Here is a 17,758-nt window from a genome sequence, read left to right on the forward strand (position 1 = left end):
TTCCCTTGCAGCGCTTTCTCCGAAAAGACCCTGACTTCTCAGTTAGTCCCTCCTCTCTGACTGACTGGAATGTTTATTGATGGGCCAGATTGTTTCCTCATTCACATATTCTTAAGAAACATCTTTTCATATGTCCCCATTACTGGTAAAATAGGGGATTGTTTCTAAAGTGAAGGGAATTGGGGGCATAATACACTCCAAGAGGAAATTTCCAGTTGATGTCAGGATCTCACTGAGCTGGAAAGGGCCGTTCCCAGGACAGGGCCTTCCTCCTTCACCTCCTGTTTCCTCCCAGATTATCGCCCACGGGCCTGAGCAAGGCCCGCCTCCCATCGCCCCATCCTCTTCCCCGGCGGCGGCCCGCACTTCCAGAAGGGTGCTAAGCACAGAGGTTTATTTCCTAGAGCCCCTCCCTTGGAAAACCCAGACTAATGTCCTCACTCTGATTTATTTTTAAATGTACCATTAAAAATTAATTTCCCCCTTTGTTTTTCTCTGGGTCACTGATTCTGAATTACCATGTGGCATTTTTCCTATGTGTGAAGCCACATATTTTACCTTCGGGACAATTTGTTCTTTGTTTCTTTAATAGCAGCAAAGTGGTCACTGGCAGCCCCCGCCCCAGCCCCCTCCCCACCCCCTGTTGTACGCCAGGGGTCCCCAGCCTGGCGGGTCACAGATACATTTGTACACAGGCACATGCAGGCCAGGGCACTCACTCCCACTCCAGCTGATTATGTCTGTACATAAAATATTGATTAGAAATGGTAATGGAGTCACCTACAGGATTGGCTACAGGAAAATGAAAATGAAGGGTAGAAAGGTATGAGTGTATGTGTGTGTGTGTGTGCGTGTGTACACGAAAGAGAGATAGTTCCTCTCCGTGTTAGTAGGGGAGGAGGGCTGAACAGCGGTCCTTGCGCCCCTGGGTTTTCTCAACCGCAGGAACGGTGATTAAGCCTCATGGGTAGAAACTGTGTACAGAGCACACGGACCCACTCGTGTATATGTTCCCCAAGAAACATCAGCACCAGAAGGAATGGATTTGTCCTGCTGTCCTTCCAACAAACCAAATAATAATAATAATAATAATAAATGCTGTCTTGTTATTTTGCTACGAATGGCTCTAAAGCTACTTGTCATGAAGCTTTTGAGGTCAGAAAGCTGCCTCCCCGCCTCACCAGCCTCTGCCCTCCACAAGCTGCTCCTTGGAGAACTTGTACCCTGCACACAGCCGACTAGAACCTCCGCAGGGCACACGGAGTGTGGGGGGCCAGCTCCCCAGGGCACAGGGCATCGCACAGGGAAACGGCACTGCACAGGGATGCTTAGTTCCTCAGTAGCAACGGCGGGTCTATTTATGGGTTTACCTGAGCCCCGTGGAGTGAGAAGCTAATTCTTTGCAAAGAAACCAGGAAGGGTAGGGACTCTAAACCACGGTCAGACTTAACTTCACAAATGATTTCCACGTAAAACCCTCCCGGGACACCCAGGACCTCGGCTCCCTCGTGCCCCTTTGCTGCTTCCTTGACATTCCCCCTTTGCCCATATTTCCTCCCAAACTCGAGCCAGGGCTGCTGTCAACTCGATGGATTACCCCACTGCTAAATCCTCTGTCTCCTCTTGCTTACTGGTCAACGTAATCAAAGGATGCATTCCCTCCACTTGAATTTTCATATGTGCTGTCTCTGATTTGAGCCAAGGACACATACACAGATATCTCGAGCTCAACTAAAGAAGTCACCTCTGGAGAGAGGGAGCCTAAATAATTTGTATCTCCAATATTTGTCCCACTTGGTAGTTTTATGTGAGAAAATGCCCCCCCACACACACACAAGCGCCAAACATTGTTCACGGCCTCACTTACCCACCCGAGGTTTCTTCCACGGGAGGAAGCATCTTATGGCACTACCCCACCCCACCGGCCAAACAAGCTGGGATCAGCATAACCTTTCAACAGGATGAAAAGCCGCTTTTCAAACGGATGAAAATCTGAATTCATTATAATTAAGAATTCCCCTCATCTCCCAACCCATTCACCAGGTTCTGACATTTCTGTCTAAATTCTGGTGTCATCGAAAGGACCCACTGTCCAGGGAATTCCTAAAACTAGAACCAAAAGGTCAGCATGGAGGCTGGGACATTCCGGTCCTCGACACGAGCTGCTGCTGTGAAGTTGCCTCTTCTTTCACGCGTGGTCCACCCGGGGGGAGGGAGTGGGGGGGGAGCGGTTAAAAGCACTTCCATATTCATTGTCTAGAGTATTTATTTTAGGGACGTCCTGGTTCTTGGGAGAGGTACAAAATTGAAAGGATGGTGGGGCGATAGGTGACTTCGGTAGTTTAGTTAGCTTCAGGAAAAAAAAATTAAAGAGGTAGAAGAGCACGAAGTTGAGCAGTTCCGCAATAATCTAGAGTCTCCTTTTATTATTTTATTTAAGCATTCCGAGGGACAACGCGCTACGGGCACCCAGACGCCCGGACAACAGCCCAGGACGCAGCGGGACGCGGAGCGCCAGAGACCTGGGCAGGTACCCGGGCAAGTGGAGCTTCTACACAGAAGGCCCTGGAAGGGAAACCTCGGGTGGCCAGCGCCCGACCCCCTGGGAGCCAGGGTTGAATGCTCATGGCAGCCCCCACCCCCACCCCGGCGTTTGAGGGGAGGAGGAGGTCAGTTCTCCACTTTCCCACTCCGCGCGCGCGTCGCGCTGCCCAAGCCCGGGGACGCGCGATTTCTGGGAGTCCAGTTCTGTAGCCCCGGCCGCCACCTACGCCCATGCCACTCATAACACTCCAGGTTCCCTCCAGGTGAGTGCAAAGCCGCTCGGGGGCACGGACATTTCACTTGTCTGTTCCTCCGGGCCGAAGCTTCCCCAAACCAACTTTGCCTGCGCCGCAACGCGGGGCCGATGTCCCGACGCTTGGAAGGATGCGGGCTCGCCTCACAGGGCACGCAGGGCGCAATGCGCCTGGGGCCGTGCGGTCTGCACTCCTGGAGCGCCTTGGCTCCGGTACCGCGCTGCGTGCGCGCCCTCGGGATACCGCACCCGGCCCCGGGGCGAAGCAGCGCGGCTAGTCTGCAGTTTCCAAACCCGCACACCACCTACGATTTCGCCCCCTTGCCCATCATTTTTGATCCCCACTATGAAAATAAATATTAAAGTCAAAGGGCCCGGGGGGAGGCTTTCCTGGACAGGACAGAACATCTCTGCGACTTCTCCGCACCTGTTCTGGGCTTGCTCCTTCCCATTCCACAGAAACTCACATTTTCTTCTCCGTGAGAGGAAGAAAGAGTGAATGAGAGAGCGCTGCTCTAAAAGTCAGAGTTTGTAAAGGGGGGTACTGGAAAAGTTAGAGGTAGTTACCCCCAAGAAGGAAACCCAGGAAGTGTGTGGCTTTCTCCCTCCGACATCCCCAAGTGCCCTCGGGGTCCCGGCCACTTCAAGAAATGCCTCGTAGAAGAACTGCGACACCCAGGATAGAGACAGCCAGCCTTACAGGCAGAAGGACAGACAGACCGATCAACGGAGAAGCAGAGCACCTACTGGTTGTGGTAGCCGAGGGGGTCCGGGATGCAGAGTTCTGACACGTCCATCAGGCCCGCTTTAGCATTCCCAGTTGGTAGAGAAAGACCGCGGGGAAATCACGCACGCGGAAGAGCGGGTGAAGGGCACAGGCGAGGTGCGCGTCCCGGCCAGGGCACAGTGCGCCCGAGGAGGCAGAGTGGGAGGAAGCGCCGTGGCGGAACGAGAACGAGGCAGAGAGCCGTGCGTGCACAGCCCAGCGCTCCCACGCCTGCACACACTCCGAGTGGGCAGAGGGGACAGGAAGCCGTGGAGGAGGCTCGGACACCAGAGACTTGGAGCCCACTAACCCTACTGTAGCTTTAAGGCTGGGAGACTGATGTATGGTTTGGCTCCTATTGGCTATCTCTCAGGGGCTGGACTTAAAGTGACAGAATCAAGCTGGGGTGGGGGGAGGGGGGTGAGCCAATGAGACTTCAATGGAATCAGACGCTCAGGCAAGGTCCCCACCTCCTGAGGAGCAGGAGGACTGGGCTGTAGAGCCTCGAGGCCTGCCCTCTCACCATTAAAGGAAAACACTTTTTGTCCAACTGGCTCATGGGACTAGGGAAGAGGCGGGGGTGGGGTCGTGGTGAAAGATTTGCTGCTTATATACCCTCCACCCTCCATCCTATCTTTTTAGTTGGCTGGTCTAGCAAACTCACCTCTCAGACTTTTGGAATAGGTCTGTTTTCCAGATTAAAAACGAGTCACATTTCTCCACTCTCACACCAAGGGGAAGAGGCCAGCGCCTTAGAAAAATTCACAGCCTCAAACCCTGTGTCTGGTGTGCAGAATTGCAAAGGGTCAGGCCGGCAGGTAAGGCACTGTGGGAGAGAGCAGAGGAGAAACAATTCCCTGCCCAGCTCTCCTCACCTGGGCCAGTTGGTTCTGAACCACTTTCATATGGTTCCCTGCAGGGTGTGCATCTATAAAACGCTCTCTAGGTGTACAAAATGCTGCTCTCTTCATTGGCAACTCTCAGAAACGTACCCAGGACGCAGACACGGGCCAATAAATTCCTGTCCACTTAGGAAAATAACAACAGTGGTTGAAACAAGCAACCTACCTGCCACATTCACTTCGAGGCACACAAGTAGACAACTTCAACATACACACCTGAATCCCCAGCCACAAACACACCTGCATTCCGATCTGCTGCTCCCTCGTGAACCTGAATGTGATGGGCTGCCACCGTACCAAAGCGAGCTATAAGTCATGCCCCAATTCTTCTTCTGGGGCCTGTCATCTTGTGAGATGTGCCAGCCACAGGGATAATAATCAATTTGATGATTCAAATGAGTGTGGGAGGGAAGGAGGTATAGAATTATTTAAAAGGGGGGGGGGAGAAGCCCTCAGGAGAGACCACCATCTCATTCTCCTATATTCTACGGAAGACAATGAGCAGTAGGGGGGGAAGACATAATTTTATCATCAAAATAATGTCTAAATGGAGTGTAACTCCAGGCAGTGTTCAAACACTTCAGGAATAAAAGCAGGAGGGTTGTGAGAAACCCCGGGAGGGGACAGCCGCTTGGGAGGGGCTGGGGACTGGGCAGCCAGACTGCAGATGATACTTGACTTGGATAAATGGAAGTGCGTGCAGGCTGGGACACAGCTGAGATTTTTCATAAGCGCTGAAGTGCAGGAGCGCGGGATCCTCCGCGCACGGGGCTCGGGCAGGTATCGCACAGAGAGATGGATGAAGACGTCTGCTCTGTCAGCGGAACCCCAGCAGCCCCGGGGTTTTTCTTTCTTTTCCTTTTCTTTTTTTTTTTTTTTAACCACATAAGTACTTGGTCACATTATAGATGGAGAAGGTGCCGACAGAATTTCTTTAAGCTTCTATGCTTGCAACCACCATATCTTGCCAAGACCTCTGTACTGGTTTCTCTGCACCCTTTCTGACCCCAGAAATCCCTTCTCCAAGCACACAGCAGCCAGGGGACGCTTTGTAAAGTGCACGTCCAATATGCTCTGGTTGCAAGGAAGGCCCCATGTGACAGGCTCCTGTGTGTCCCTCTGCACTCCTCCTTGGGCCATGCCATGCTCCCACAGTCCTTGTGTCTGCCACCTAGAACACCCCACCTTCCCAACCACACCAGAACCTTCTGCTTTGCACTTTGCTTTGGGTAATTGATCAGTTGCAAATTATGTCTACGTGTTTTGGCATGAGTGATTCCCCCACCCCCCACGCATATACACACACACCAGATTGTAAGCTCTGGGAAGGCAGGGGACCATGTCTGGTTCTGTTCACCGGAGAATCTCCAGAGCTTAACAGTGCCCGGCACATAGAGTTGCTTGATCAAGATTTTGTTGAATGAATTGGTAAACTGTAGCTGTTTGGGGTGGGGTGCCAGAGCCTGCTGCCCCAGAAGGGGGTGAGGCCCCGACAGGCTGCATGGGATCAGCTGACTCCTTGCTGAGTGTGGGTGCACCATGTTTAATTAGAGGCGGCACACTCGGTGGAGCATGAAAAGACAACTTCCCAGCCCAGAGCAGTGGATGCAGAGCCACTGGGGCAGATGAGGGAAACTAGGAGGTCTGTGTTGGTTAAAAGTTAGGCTGACGCCTGTACACAATCACTGTTTCTGTCGCCTGGCTTCTGGGCATTGGCTGATTGTCCAGGCCAGAATGAGGTCTTGGAGACCTAGTCCTGCTCAGACCGTCCTCCTCCACTGTGCCTGTCCAATCTCCTCAGCACTGGGGCAGAGTTCCTTCTCCTTTGCCTCCCTGGCAAGCTTAAGCCTGCAGACCCTGCTACAGGGGCAATGCGGGCTGCCGGCAGGGGCACCCTGGGGACCTGGTCCAGCCTCACAGTCCCAGGCAAACCTGGCCGGGTTACACAGAGTGCATGGGACCAGCCTTTCTCCCACTCTGTCTGCAGCCAGTTCATGCGGGTCAGGATTCCTCCCCAAAGCCGGGGTCAGTTTCCACGCCTCTGGTTGGAGAGGCGGCCGTGTGAGGGAATGCAGAGGACTCCTGGATCTGGTCCTGACTACTCCATGTGACCTTCCAGAGTCACCTCTTCTTCAGAAAACCAAGGTGGTCCAGGGGTGAGAGTCAGATGGGCAGGGCTCTTGGGTTTCTTTGAACTTGAAATTCACTTAACCATTCGTCACTTCATACCTCCGCTGCCCCCCTAGAGCAGAGGCTGTTTGTAATCCACTTCTAACAAAAACTCTAAGCTACCCCTTCACTGTCCTATGTCCCAATACTGGCACCCCCAACTGAGCAAGTCAGCCAAAAGGAAATAGGACAAAAGGCATTAGGCACAATCATTGCAGAGAATGTAAAGGGGACACAGTAGGTCACTTTGTTTCTGTGACAAATTCCCTAAAATAAATATTTATTACATTCACACAACCTTACAGGTAAGAGGGCTCAGGGATCATTTAGAACCATCGTAAGACTTCACAATAAAGAAGTGTGTGGATTTCGCTATGTGGCAAAGTGACCTACCCAAGGTTACACAGCGAGTAAGTAGCAAAGCACGCTGTCCATGGATTTTTACTTATCCAACCCCTAGATCTGTACACAAGTCTCTCCACTTGCCTTCCTCTCCTCTTCCCCAAGTTCAAGCTCTTTCCTGAGGAATAGGAAGCCCACCCGGAAATGGTGCCACTGGCAACACCCACCCGTCACCTGGGAGATGATGGGGACCCGGGCTGCTGTGTCCACACCCTTCCCCAATGCTTTCCTGGGAGGTGGTTTCCAGGAGGCAGACACCTAGGAAAATGTACCCAGATGTAGCCCACTCTGTTCTCCAAAACTGTGTTTCTCTGGACATAAAAAGTTCCAAATGTGTGGTGCGTTGTGGGACACAGGCCACGTTAACCACCTCTCCTTCCCATCCCAGTCTGGCTAAGTCCTTAAAATGGACCAATCCAATGCCTGCACCTGGACCTCGAGGGTCACCCAAGTGGTTCTTGAATCCCCTCCCTGTGGTGTGATGCTCATGGCCCAACAATAAAAGTTTTTTCTCTCTTTCAAGCCAAGTAACTTATCAGGAGCTGGTGGACTTAACACAGGTCCCAAAAGGGCAGAGGACTTGATGGCTTTACCATTAAAAGATAAGACCCACCAGGAGTTTTTAATTTTTTTTTCTTTAGAGAGAGGGATAGATAGGGACAGACAGACAGGAACGGAGAGAGATGAGAAGCATCAATCATCAGTTTTTCGTTGCGACACCTTAGTTGTTCATTGATTGCTTTCTCATATGTGCCTTGACCGCGGGCCTTCAGTAGACCAAGTAACCCCTTGCTCGAGCCAGTGACCTTGGGTCCAAGCTGGTGAGCTTTTGCTCAAACCAGATGAACCCGTGCTCAAGCTGGCAACCTCGAGGTCTCGAACCTGGGTCCTCTGCATCCCAGTCCGATGCTCTATCCATTACGCCACCGCGTGGTCAGGCCAGGAATTTTTTATAAAGAGTCTGGCACATGCTCCCTAAGTCCAGTGAATGTGGGACATGGATTGTTTTGTTACTCCATCCCTGTCCCTCCCTCTCCCGCACATTCCCGAACCCAAGTTTCCGGGTGAGAACGACACTTGGGGAAACACCCAAAGGGTGCGGCCACTTCTTACCACCAGCCCAGGAAGAAGAGGACGCCTCTGTGGAACTGTCTGAATCACACTCCACGCTTGTTTCTCTTCCGCCCCAGGGTCAGCGCTGGGGGAGGTGAGTCTGGAAAGTGCATCCATCGACAGTCCATGGGGACTAAGGAGGGCCCGACCGGGACAGTGAGCCTAACCTGTGCATCTCTGGGCACAGGGCATATCAGGCCAGGGCTCCATGGTCTCCAGGCTAGGGAGAAGGTCCCTGGCCACACACATCTGTGGTCCCACTCACTCTCTTCTCACCTACTTGAATTGGGGGTGCAGAGTTATATCCCTGAGTGGTGGTCAGCAGACTGACAGCCCATTGGCTGGCACACATCCCAAGGATCATAATTAACTGATAACACTAATACAATGTGAGTTTGTACTCCCATAATGGTTTCCTGCTGACAGATAAATGCTGTGGAAACATGATGGCTTTTCCTGAAGCTGTAATGGGCCATTATTGGGGCAAGAAGGCTCACGTCCTATTAGCACTGCCACCATGACACCAAAGCTAAAATATGAAGGGGACGAACGACATCCTGAGTGGATCAATGCTTGGGTTCCCTCCCACCATCACCACTGGCCTTCATGATCTGAAATCTCTACCAGGAGTCTTAGAATAAATTCCAGCTATTTCAAAGATCCATTATGAGGTTTTTTTCGAGCCTCAAGATCTTATTCTCACCAACAGAGCTGAATAGTATGTTAAAGTTCTCTATTTACCAAAAAGACCCCTTCCTGCAAGCACTATGCAATATGGCAACTTGCATTATTGGAAGTGGGGCAGGCAGGGGAGATGTGTCTCCCCATAGAAACAAAGACCTTTCTCCCTCCTAATCACCAAGAGAATGGGAGCACATTATGAACCTGACCAGGGGGTGGTGCAGTGGATAAAGCTTCAACCTAGGATGCTGAGGAGGCAGGTTTGAAACCTCAAGATCACCAGCGGGAGCACAGGCTCATCCAGCTTGAGTGTGCACTTACCAGCTTGAGTGTGCACTTACCAGCTTGAGTGTGCACTCACCAGCTTGAGGGCGGGGTTGCCAGCTTAAGCGTGGGATCATAGACATGACCCCATGGTCTCTGGATTGAGCCCAAAGGTTGCTGGTTTGAAGCCCAAGGTCGCTGGCTTGAGCAAGAGGTCATCGGCTCAGCTGGAGCCCCCCACCCCACCCCGGTCAAGGCACAAATGAGAAAGCAATCAATGAACAATTAAGGTGCAGCAACTATGAGTTGATGCTTCTCATCCCTCTCCCTTCCTGTCTGTCTGTCCCTATCTGTCCCTCTCTCAAGAAAAAAAAAGGAACACATTATGACAGTGATAGCTTATCCCCTACTAAATTTCTGGGGGGAACAAGAGGAGAAGTACAGAGAGAAGAAGAGGGAGGAGGAGGAAGTGGAAGGAAAAGGCACTGTGCCTTGATAGTACCTGGTACCTAAGGGACATGGGACAACTAGCTATTGACTAAATGAATGATCTAATTAAATATTTTCCATGAGAGTTGGTTATGGGTTTTTTCCCTTATAACAAAGAAATTTGACCTTATTTTCATTCCGTGTCACATATTAATTTGTCACCCAATTTCTTGTGACTTTTGCATCCATTTAAGCATAAAGCATAGTTGGTTTCAAGTAGCCACACAATTAGTTTCTCCGGTCTCTTCATTGGTAAAAGGAAAACTTCTCTTTGATGATGAAACAACTGTAAAAAAAAAAAATCTCAACACTGGCCACAGAAAGAATGAACGATTTGCTTTGCAAACTCACAAATTATGTCTGTGTGCATGTTTTTATTCTCAAGGACAATTATCTTAAAGAAACCTCAAAATACATGAAATGTTTGGAAAATTAATTCTAAGGGACCACACACATGTAAAGTGTTGTTATTAAGTGGGAACAAAGAGACATGTTGACTGAGCCTGTTTCCCTGGCATTAATGACAGAAGATTCAAAATGGGAAATATTGGGACATGCTTTCATTTCCTAATGGCTCAATTAAGGTAGAACTGCTTATTTCATGATTTTTTAAAAATGTTTTATGGAGGGGCGGGGGAAACAGCAAATGCTTTTAGGTTTTAGGGAAAATTGAATGTATTTTGTAAACTGTAACGTGCTATACCTATCTAAAACATGATTAATTAAGATGATGGCTTTGCAGTGTGTTTTTACTACTGGCCGAAGGTATATTACAATGAAACCAGTCCCATTGGTGAACTGCCCGCTGCTCTGAATAATGTGATTATGAATGGGTCAGTACTGGTTCCAGAGGAAGTCTTGTGCTCTGGAGCAGGGCCACCTTTAACATGTTTATTCTTCATAAACCGTTGGCAACATGGAGCTTCAGGAGAATTCCTGACTCGGAAGGGTTTGCCTTTCTTAGAAGGGCAGGACAAGGCAGGAAGGGAAACTGCAGAACCAGAGAGAGTTTAGAAAAATGGGCAAAAGGCAGTCAATGACACAAGATTTAATATGGATAAACACGGGTAATACACTTGTCAGCAATGACCCTAGAAGGCGCCGGACGGCGGCGGGGCTGGGGGGAGCAGCGATGCAGAGAGACACCCGGGGTCAGTGCAGATAGCACATTAAGCATGGGCCTCCAGCTCAATGGCATGATGAACACTGCTTTGGGGTAATTCTACAAAACCCAGCCGAGCAAGGAGCAGCAATAACTCCTCTTTACTCTCCCTTACACAAGGCGTGGATGGAATTTTATGCTCGGCCCCAAGGAACTTGCTTCGAAAGCAAACTGGAAGGGTGATGAGCAAAGGTCTTGAAGAGAAGAGGAGAAGGTGTTGAAGGCCTCCCGAGGGGTGTCTTGAGCCCCTCAGGAGAGGAACAAATGTAGGACACGGTGGGATGGGTTGTCCCTGTAAACAATGGATACATACTTGGGTCCCAGCACTGTGTCACGCACGCGCTGTAGGTGTCGTCCCAGGTTCCTTTGACTGTCTCCTTTTTCCTTGTCTCTTGGTCAACACCCCATTCAGACCAAGTCTCACCTCCACTTCTAGTGCACAAGCTCTGGCTCCTAAGGGACCAGAGGATGTTCCCCAGAAGTTCAGAAGGGTCGCTCCCAAATTCCTCCTTTTTCTGCCTCTGTGCACTCTCTCATGGTGATTTTAAAAAATAAAACTTCCCGCCTGACCTGTGGTGGCGCAGTGGATAGAGCGTTGACCTGGAACACTGGGGTCGCTGGTTTGAAACCCTGGGCTTGCCCGGTCAAAGCGCATACGACCAGCAATCAATGGACAACTAAAGTGAAGCAACTATGAGCTGATACTCCTCGCTCCCCCACCCCCTCTCTCCTCTTTCTGTAAAATCAATAAATAAAATCTTAAAACAGCAATAGATAAACAAATAAATAAATAACTTTAGGAAAGACACGCATGCCAAAGCCACTTGTAAGTCTCTTTGGGGCCCGACGGGATGTGGTAGCTGGCATCATGGCACATTGTCAGATTGCTTGGCATCTGTCCTCACCCCCATCACCCTCGGTTCCCAGGCCTTACTCCTCCCCAATGAAGTGCCAGCATTTTGAATGCTTCCCTCAGGCTCTATTTTCTAGGGGATCAGGACTAATATACAGACTGAATCAGCAGACAGTCGAGGGCTACTGACTTGCTTTCAAGCTGTTTTATTACTGACGACCCCTTTTTTGGTTAGGAGTGGGGGGCATCCTGAAGGCAAGGATTGACAGATTATTAGGGGTAGTCACTACATGAGTTACAGACTCGCTGTTTTAAAGGCCCACATAGACCCTGCCCCTCCTGCTCCACCCCACCCCAATGACCCATTCACTTAGACACTGGTTCTGGTTCAATCACCAAGAAGTTCAGGTCAATGGTGTCATCTGAAGCCAGCTGACAGGACCATCTGGCCCAATAGTCCTTCTCCACTCTCCTTTTTCCTTTCACCTGGGAAGCCGTGTGTATACATACAAGTTGACTCTTAAACAAGAATTTCAACTATGCAGGTTCACTAACAAATGAATCTTTTTTCAGTAAATACTGTAAATATATTTTTCTCTTCCTTATGATTTTCTTAAAACATTTTCTTTTCTCCAGCTTACTTTATTGTAAGAATACAGTATATGATACATATAACATACAAAATATATTCTGATGTACTTGGTATATTATTGGTAAGGCTTCCTGTCAACGGTAGGCTATGAATGGTTAAGTTTTGGGGGAGTCGGAGTTATCTGTGGAGTTTTGACTGTGCAAGGGGTTGGCACAGGGTCCAGTGTGCTGTTCCTAGGTCGCTCTCCCCGTACTGGGCTCTCCCCTTTCCCTGGTTTTCTCCCTGCGTGCACACCCACCCGACAATCACGCTAAGTTGCTTTTGGCTTCAAGTGCCAGGAGAGTCCAGCAGCTTCCGGAGGAGAAGTCTATGATCTCACACAGCAGACATCCTCGCGGCAGACCGTTTCATCTTTCTGCTCTGCCGTTCCTAGCATATTGGCTGTCACCTTCAGCTTGTCCCCCGCCCCACCCCCTCTGATTAAAGGATGCTTCTTGTGGCCTAGGCATCCTGCTTCCCCCAGCTGTGCTTACATCCAGGAAGGGGGCACTATGTTGGGGGAAATGTCGCCCCTTATGACTCTAGTTTGTTTCTCAGTTGTTTGCTGGTATTTGATTTTAGTCAGAGGAAAATCTTCCCCAGGATCTCCCCATCCCCATCCCGGCAGGCTTATCCTCACATCTTCTTGGCCGGGATCCAGTCACATACTCAACCCAAACCAATCACTGTCAGGGGAGGAACGGATCGCCGCCATGGCTGGTTTAAAATATGCTCGGTCCCTGGAGCTGGGGGAGAGGCTCGCTGTGCCTGAGGTCACCGATGTGTGATGGCAAACAAATCCATTCCTGTTGGAGGAGAAGATGGGCATGGCTGCCACACTGATGGTGGCCCACTGACAGGCGGGGACCAGAGGACACCATGGCTGCCACACTGATGGTGGCCCACTGGTGGGGCGAGGACCAGAGGACACCATGGCTGCCACACTGATGGTGGCCCACTGGTGGGGCGGGGACCTGAGGACACCATGGCTACCACACTGATGGTGGCCCACTGGTGGGTGGGGACCAGAGGACACCATGGCTGCCACACCTGATGGTGACCCACTGGCAGGGCAGGGACCAGAGGACACCATGGCTGCCACACCTGATGGTGGCCCACTGGTGGACGGGGACCAGAGGACACCATGGCTGCCACACTGATGGTGGCCCACTGGCGGGCGGGGACCTGAGGACACCATGGCTGCCACACCCGATGGTGGCCCACTGGTGGGGCAGGGACCTGAGGACACCATGGCTGCCACACTGATGGTGGCCCACTGGCGGGGCGGGGACCAGAGGACACCATGGCTACCACACTGATGGTGGCCCACTGGTGGGCGGGGACCAGAGGACACCATGGCTGCCAGACCTGATGGTGGCCCACTGGTGGGCGGGGACCTGAGGACACCATGGCTGCCACACCCAATGGTGGCCCACTGGAGGGCGGGGACCAGAGGACACCATGGCTGCCACACCCAATGATGGCCCACTGGTGGGGCGGGGACCAGAGGACACCATGGCTGCCACACCCAATGGTGGCCCACTGGTGGGGCGGGGACCAGAGGACACCATGGCTGCCACACCTGATGGTGGCCCACTGGTGGGCGGGGACCAGAGGACACCATGGCTGCCAGACCTGATGGTGGCCCACTGGTGGGCGGGGACCTGAGGACACCATGGCTGCCACACCCAATGGTGGCCCACTGGAGGGCGGGGACCAGAGGATACCATGGCTGCCACACCTGATGGTGGCCCACTGGTGGGCGGGGACCAGAGGACACCATGGCTGCCACACCTGATAGTGACCCACTGGCAGGGCAGGGACCTGAGGACACCATGGCTGCCACACCCGATGGTGGCCCACTGGTGGGTGGGGACCAGAGGACACCATGGCTGCCACACCTGATGGTGGCCCACTGGTGGGCGGGGACCAGAGGACACCATGGCTGCCACACTGATGGTGGCCCACTGGCGGGCAGGGACCAGAGGACACCATGGCTACCACACTGATGGTGGCCCACTGGTGGGCGGGGACCAGAGGACACCATGGCTGCCACACTGATGGTGGCCCACTGGCGGGGCGGGGACCAGAGGACACCATGGCTGCCACACCCGATGGTGGCCCACTGGCGGGCAGGGACCAGAGGACACCATGGCTGCCACACCTGATGGTGGCCCACTGGTGGGGCGGGGACCAGAGGACACTGTGGCTACCAGCAATGAGAGGCCATTGTCTGTACAGACAGAAACCAACAGCAAAACTAAAAGTCCAGCTGCTTTTTGCCATGACCTTGCTCATCAAAACAATGTCAATGATAAACCATCCTCCCTAAGAAAGTCTCTTTTTGATCTAAGTTCTACCCAACTGCTGCTGTTGCTGTTGAGTTTTAATTATATACATAAGCTTCAAATTAGCATGTTCTTATTACCTAAATTTGAATACAAATTGCATTGCACGTGGAAGTTACAAAGTCAGCCACACATACACACACGCGCGCTCGCGCGTGCACACACGCAAACTTAGCTACATGGTGTTTCAGGAGTAAATTCATAACGGTGTTTCAGGAGAATCATTCACGCTGACTTAAGGCCCAGCTGGCGTCTCTGCCTGGAGTACTGTAGACCTCTCTGTGCAAATGGTGGTTTCAAAAACAATTTAACGGACAGGGAGAGAACTCGAGGGACCTCGCTTGTGTCCTTCTATGTGACCACTTGAAGTTTTTAATTTGCATTTAAATTTTAAAACAGTGACACAGAGCAGAACTGTGACATGTGAGATTTGTAAGTTCAAATATTAGTTCCTACATGATAAATTTTATTAAGTTTGAATAATATGTTAGCATAGGAATGTACTCTTCATTTTGAATTGTTTATGGTCCTACACTAGTCGACACATCAGGCAAATAATTTTAATAATAATTTTAGTGAAGGTGTTGAATAATGATCATTATTAATTATGACACGGTTACCACTAAGTATAATTTTGTTGTACAGAGGAGGGTAGATCCGGGGTTAAATATTCCAGGTCTGCCCACCTTCGCTCCTCCTGCCCAGGTGTTCTTGTTCTCTCCCCTGTGCCCCAACCCTGAGCTGGGCGAGTGGTCCTCAGAAACAGAAAGGAGAGTGTCCACATTCCCCTGGGATGTTTTTAAGGGAATTCATCTCCGGATAGATCAGTAGGAGCCATTATGAGCCCATATGTGTCCAGAAATCTCAGCATCTTCATTATGTCTCCATTTTCCTTTAATTGAATAATTCTGTCTTTAATCAGATGCCATCAAAAAGACAGAAACTCTGTTTTTATTTATGATATGGTTAATTCTGTGTTTTCATTGTCTCTTTGTATTGTATTGTTCACTGGAGAAGGTTAGCTCTCGTATGAACTCCTCCACCTCAGTGACGAGGAGTGAAGCAGGGTAGTGGGGACATACCACTTCCTGAGCACCCACTCTGTGCTGGGCACCCACACTGTTCTGGCGGGAGCCCTGTCACGGGGTAATCAGGCCCACTTTCCATCTGAGGTGGCCATCATCACTCTCATTTTATCCACTGAGGAGGAAATTGAAGCAGTGAGAGTAAGTGGCCCAAGGCCAAAAGACAATCTGAGACTTGATCCCAATTCTAGCTTTACTTGAATACCTGGCCCTTCCACCACGTCACCTTGATGGAGTCCATATCGGCACTGCATCTATGGCTAAGGAAGAGGCCTTCGTGGGCTAGCCCAGGAACCTTACTTAGCATCATAGAGAAGTGGAAAAACATGTGCTGAGGTACAAGCAACCAATTTATTTTATTTTATTTTTTGGAGGGAGAGAGAGAGTGAGGCAGACAGAGATAGAAAGACAGAAAGGGAGAGAGATGAGAAGCATCAACTCACAGTTGTGGTACCTTAGTTGTTCACTGATTGCTTTCTCATATGTCCCTTGACTGGGAAGGCGCTCCAGCCAAGCCAGTGACCCCTTGCTCAAGCCAGCAACCTTAGGGTTCAAGCCAGAGACCTTTGGGCTCAATCCAGAGACTATGGGGTCATGTCTATGATCCCATGCTCAAGCCAGTGATCCCACGCTCAAGCCGGCGACCCCATGCTCAAGCTGGTGAGTTTACATTCAAGCTGGCGACCTCAGGGTTTCGAACCTGGGTCTTCAGCATCCCAGGCTAATGCTCTATCCACTGCACCACCGCCTGGTTAGGCCAAACAACCAATTTATAAGAGGACTTTAGGAACATAGCCTCTGGCAAGTCAACAAGGACCAAATCTATCCCCCACTGAGCAGGTATTTAGTAAGATGTGTTCATTCCTGATGGAGATATTCTTTAAAATCAGAATGAGGTATGCTCTCAGCACTGAAAGGAGAAAATGAGCAAAGGAGTGTAACATTGGGGAAGAGACCAACTGATTTTATGGAATGATGCCAAAGGGTAAATTTTCACTTTCTATGACTTGGAGAAGATGACAGGCGACTGGAAGAAGAAGGAGGAGGTGATGAAAAGGAAGAGGATCTACTGCCAAGCACAATTTCCCCATTAGGGCCAATTTGCTTGGTTGGAGCAGGTTCAAATGGGCAACAATTCTGAAACCAGCTGGACGTGCTTGAATGGTTTCTGCAAACACACCCAAGAAATCCAGAGGTCCCCTCTGGAAGTAGGATAAACGCTCTAATAAAATAAGGAGGGCTCATTACTCCATAGCCTTTCCCCCTTCCAGTTTCAAAGGCCATCACAAGATCAAATTAGTGGTTTTATATTCCTATTTCTTTCAACACCAATCAATGCACATTTCCCCTTGCTCCTTGAATCCTAGTTCACCTACCTATTCAACTAAGTACAGTCACTTCCTGCCCCAGTCTCGGAGGACGGGCCAGAGCAGTGGTTTTCTACCACTGGCCATCAGAAAGTTGGTGCCAGTTCACAGAAGAGTTAACCACCCTGATGTTGTATGAAGCATATCTACCCGATGATCTTAGTCAAATTTACTTATGTTCCGGGTGATTGCCACATATCAGCTTGTACCATTGATGAAAATACTATTGAGGTGGTCTTATATCACTTTGGAACTTGTGAACTTGTTTGAACAACTTTTGCACCATGCAGAGCATTTACCAATCAAGCACAATAGACAAAAAGCATTTGGACAAACTTATGTAGTGTTTGATACATCACACATGTGGAGACATGTGGAGTTCGGAAATCAAGCACTGGCTTGTCCTGTGTTGGACTGTTATGCATGGTAAGATAAAACTTTATTCATTGTGTGTTTCTGTTTCCAGCCAGCTCAATCACCAGCTCCCAAGTGTAAAAAGGTAGAAAAACCACTGGGCTAGAGGACAGAGACTTAGTTCTTTAATAATTCTTCAATGACAGCTAATCAGCTGGTCCATGGGAGAGAGACTCTCCCATAATGTTTTTTGTCTGTGGGATTGCAAAAGCATTATTTTAAAGCAATGGTTTAAAAAAAAAAATTTTTTTTAGGTCTTCAGCTACAACTAACTGTACATAGAATTCTGTTATATAAGCAGCAAAAATGCAGCTT

At 50.2% G+C, this 17,758-nt stretch overlaps 1 protein-coding gene across 3 annotated transcripts in view; it reads right to left on the reverse strand.

The window, feature by feature from the left end:
• The window catches only part of ESRRB (estrogen related receptor beta), a 179,096-nt gene that overhangs the window by 106,901 nt on the left and 54,437 nt on the right, over positions 1–17,758 (reverse strand). Inside the window, exon 1 of one of the 3 annotated variants that reach the window (XM_066276288.1) lies at positions 3,545–3,855. The exons of the other annotated variants lie outside the window; for them this stretch is intronic. Coding sequence (XP_066132385.1) covers positions 3,545–3,594 — 50 coding nt within the window. The 5' untranslated portion in view covers positions 3,595–3,855. Of the gene's footprint in view, positions 1–3,544; positions 3,856–17,758 lie in introns of those variants that run through there. 3 annotated transcript variants of the gene reach the window in all.

The sequence above is a fragment of the Saccopteryx bilineata genome, chromosome 4 (assembly GCF_036850765.1).
Source record: "Saccopteryx bilineata isolate mSacBil1 chromosome 4, mSacBil1_pri_phased_curated, whole genome shotgun sequence".
Classification (NCBI taxonomy): domain Eukaryota; kingdom Metazoa; phylum Chordata; class Mammalia; order Chiroptera; family Emballonuridae; genus Saccopteryx; species Saccopteryx bilineata.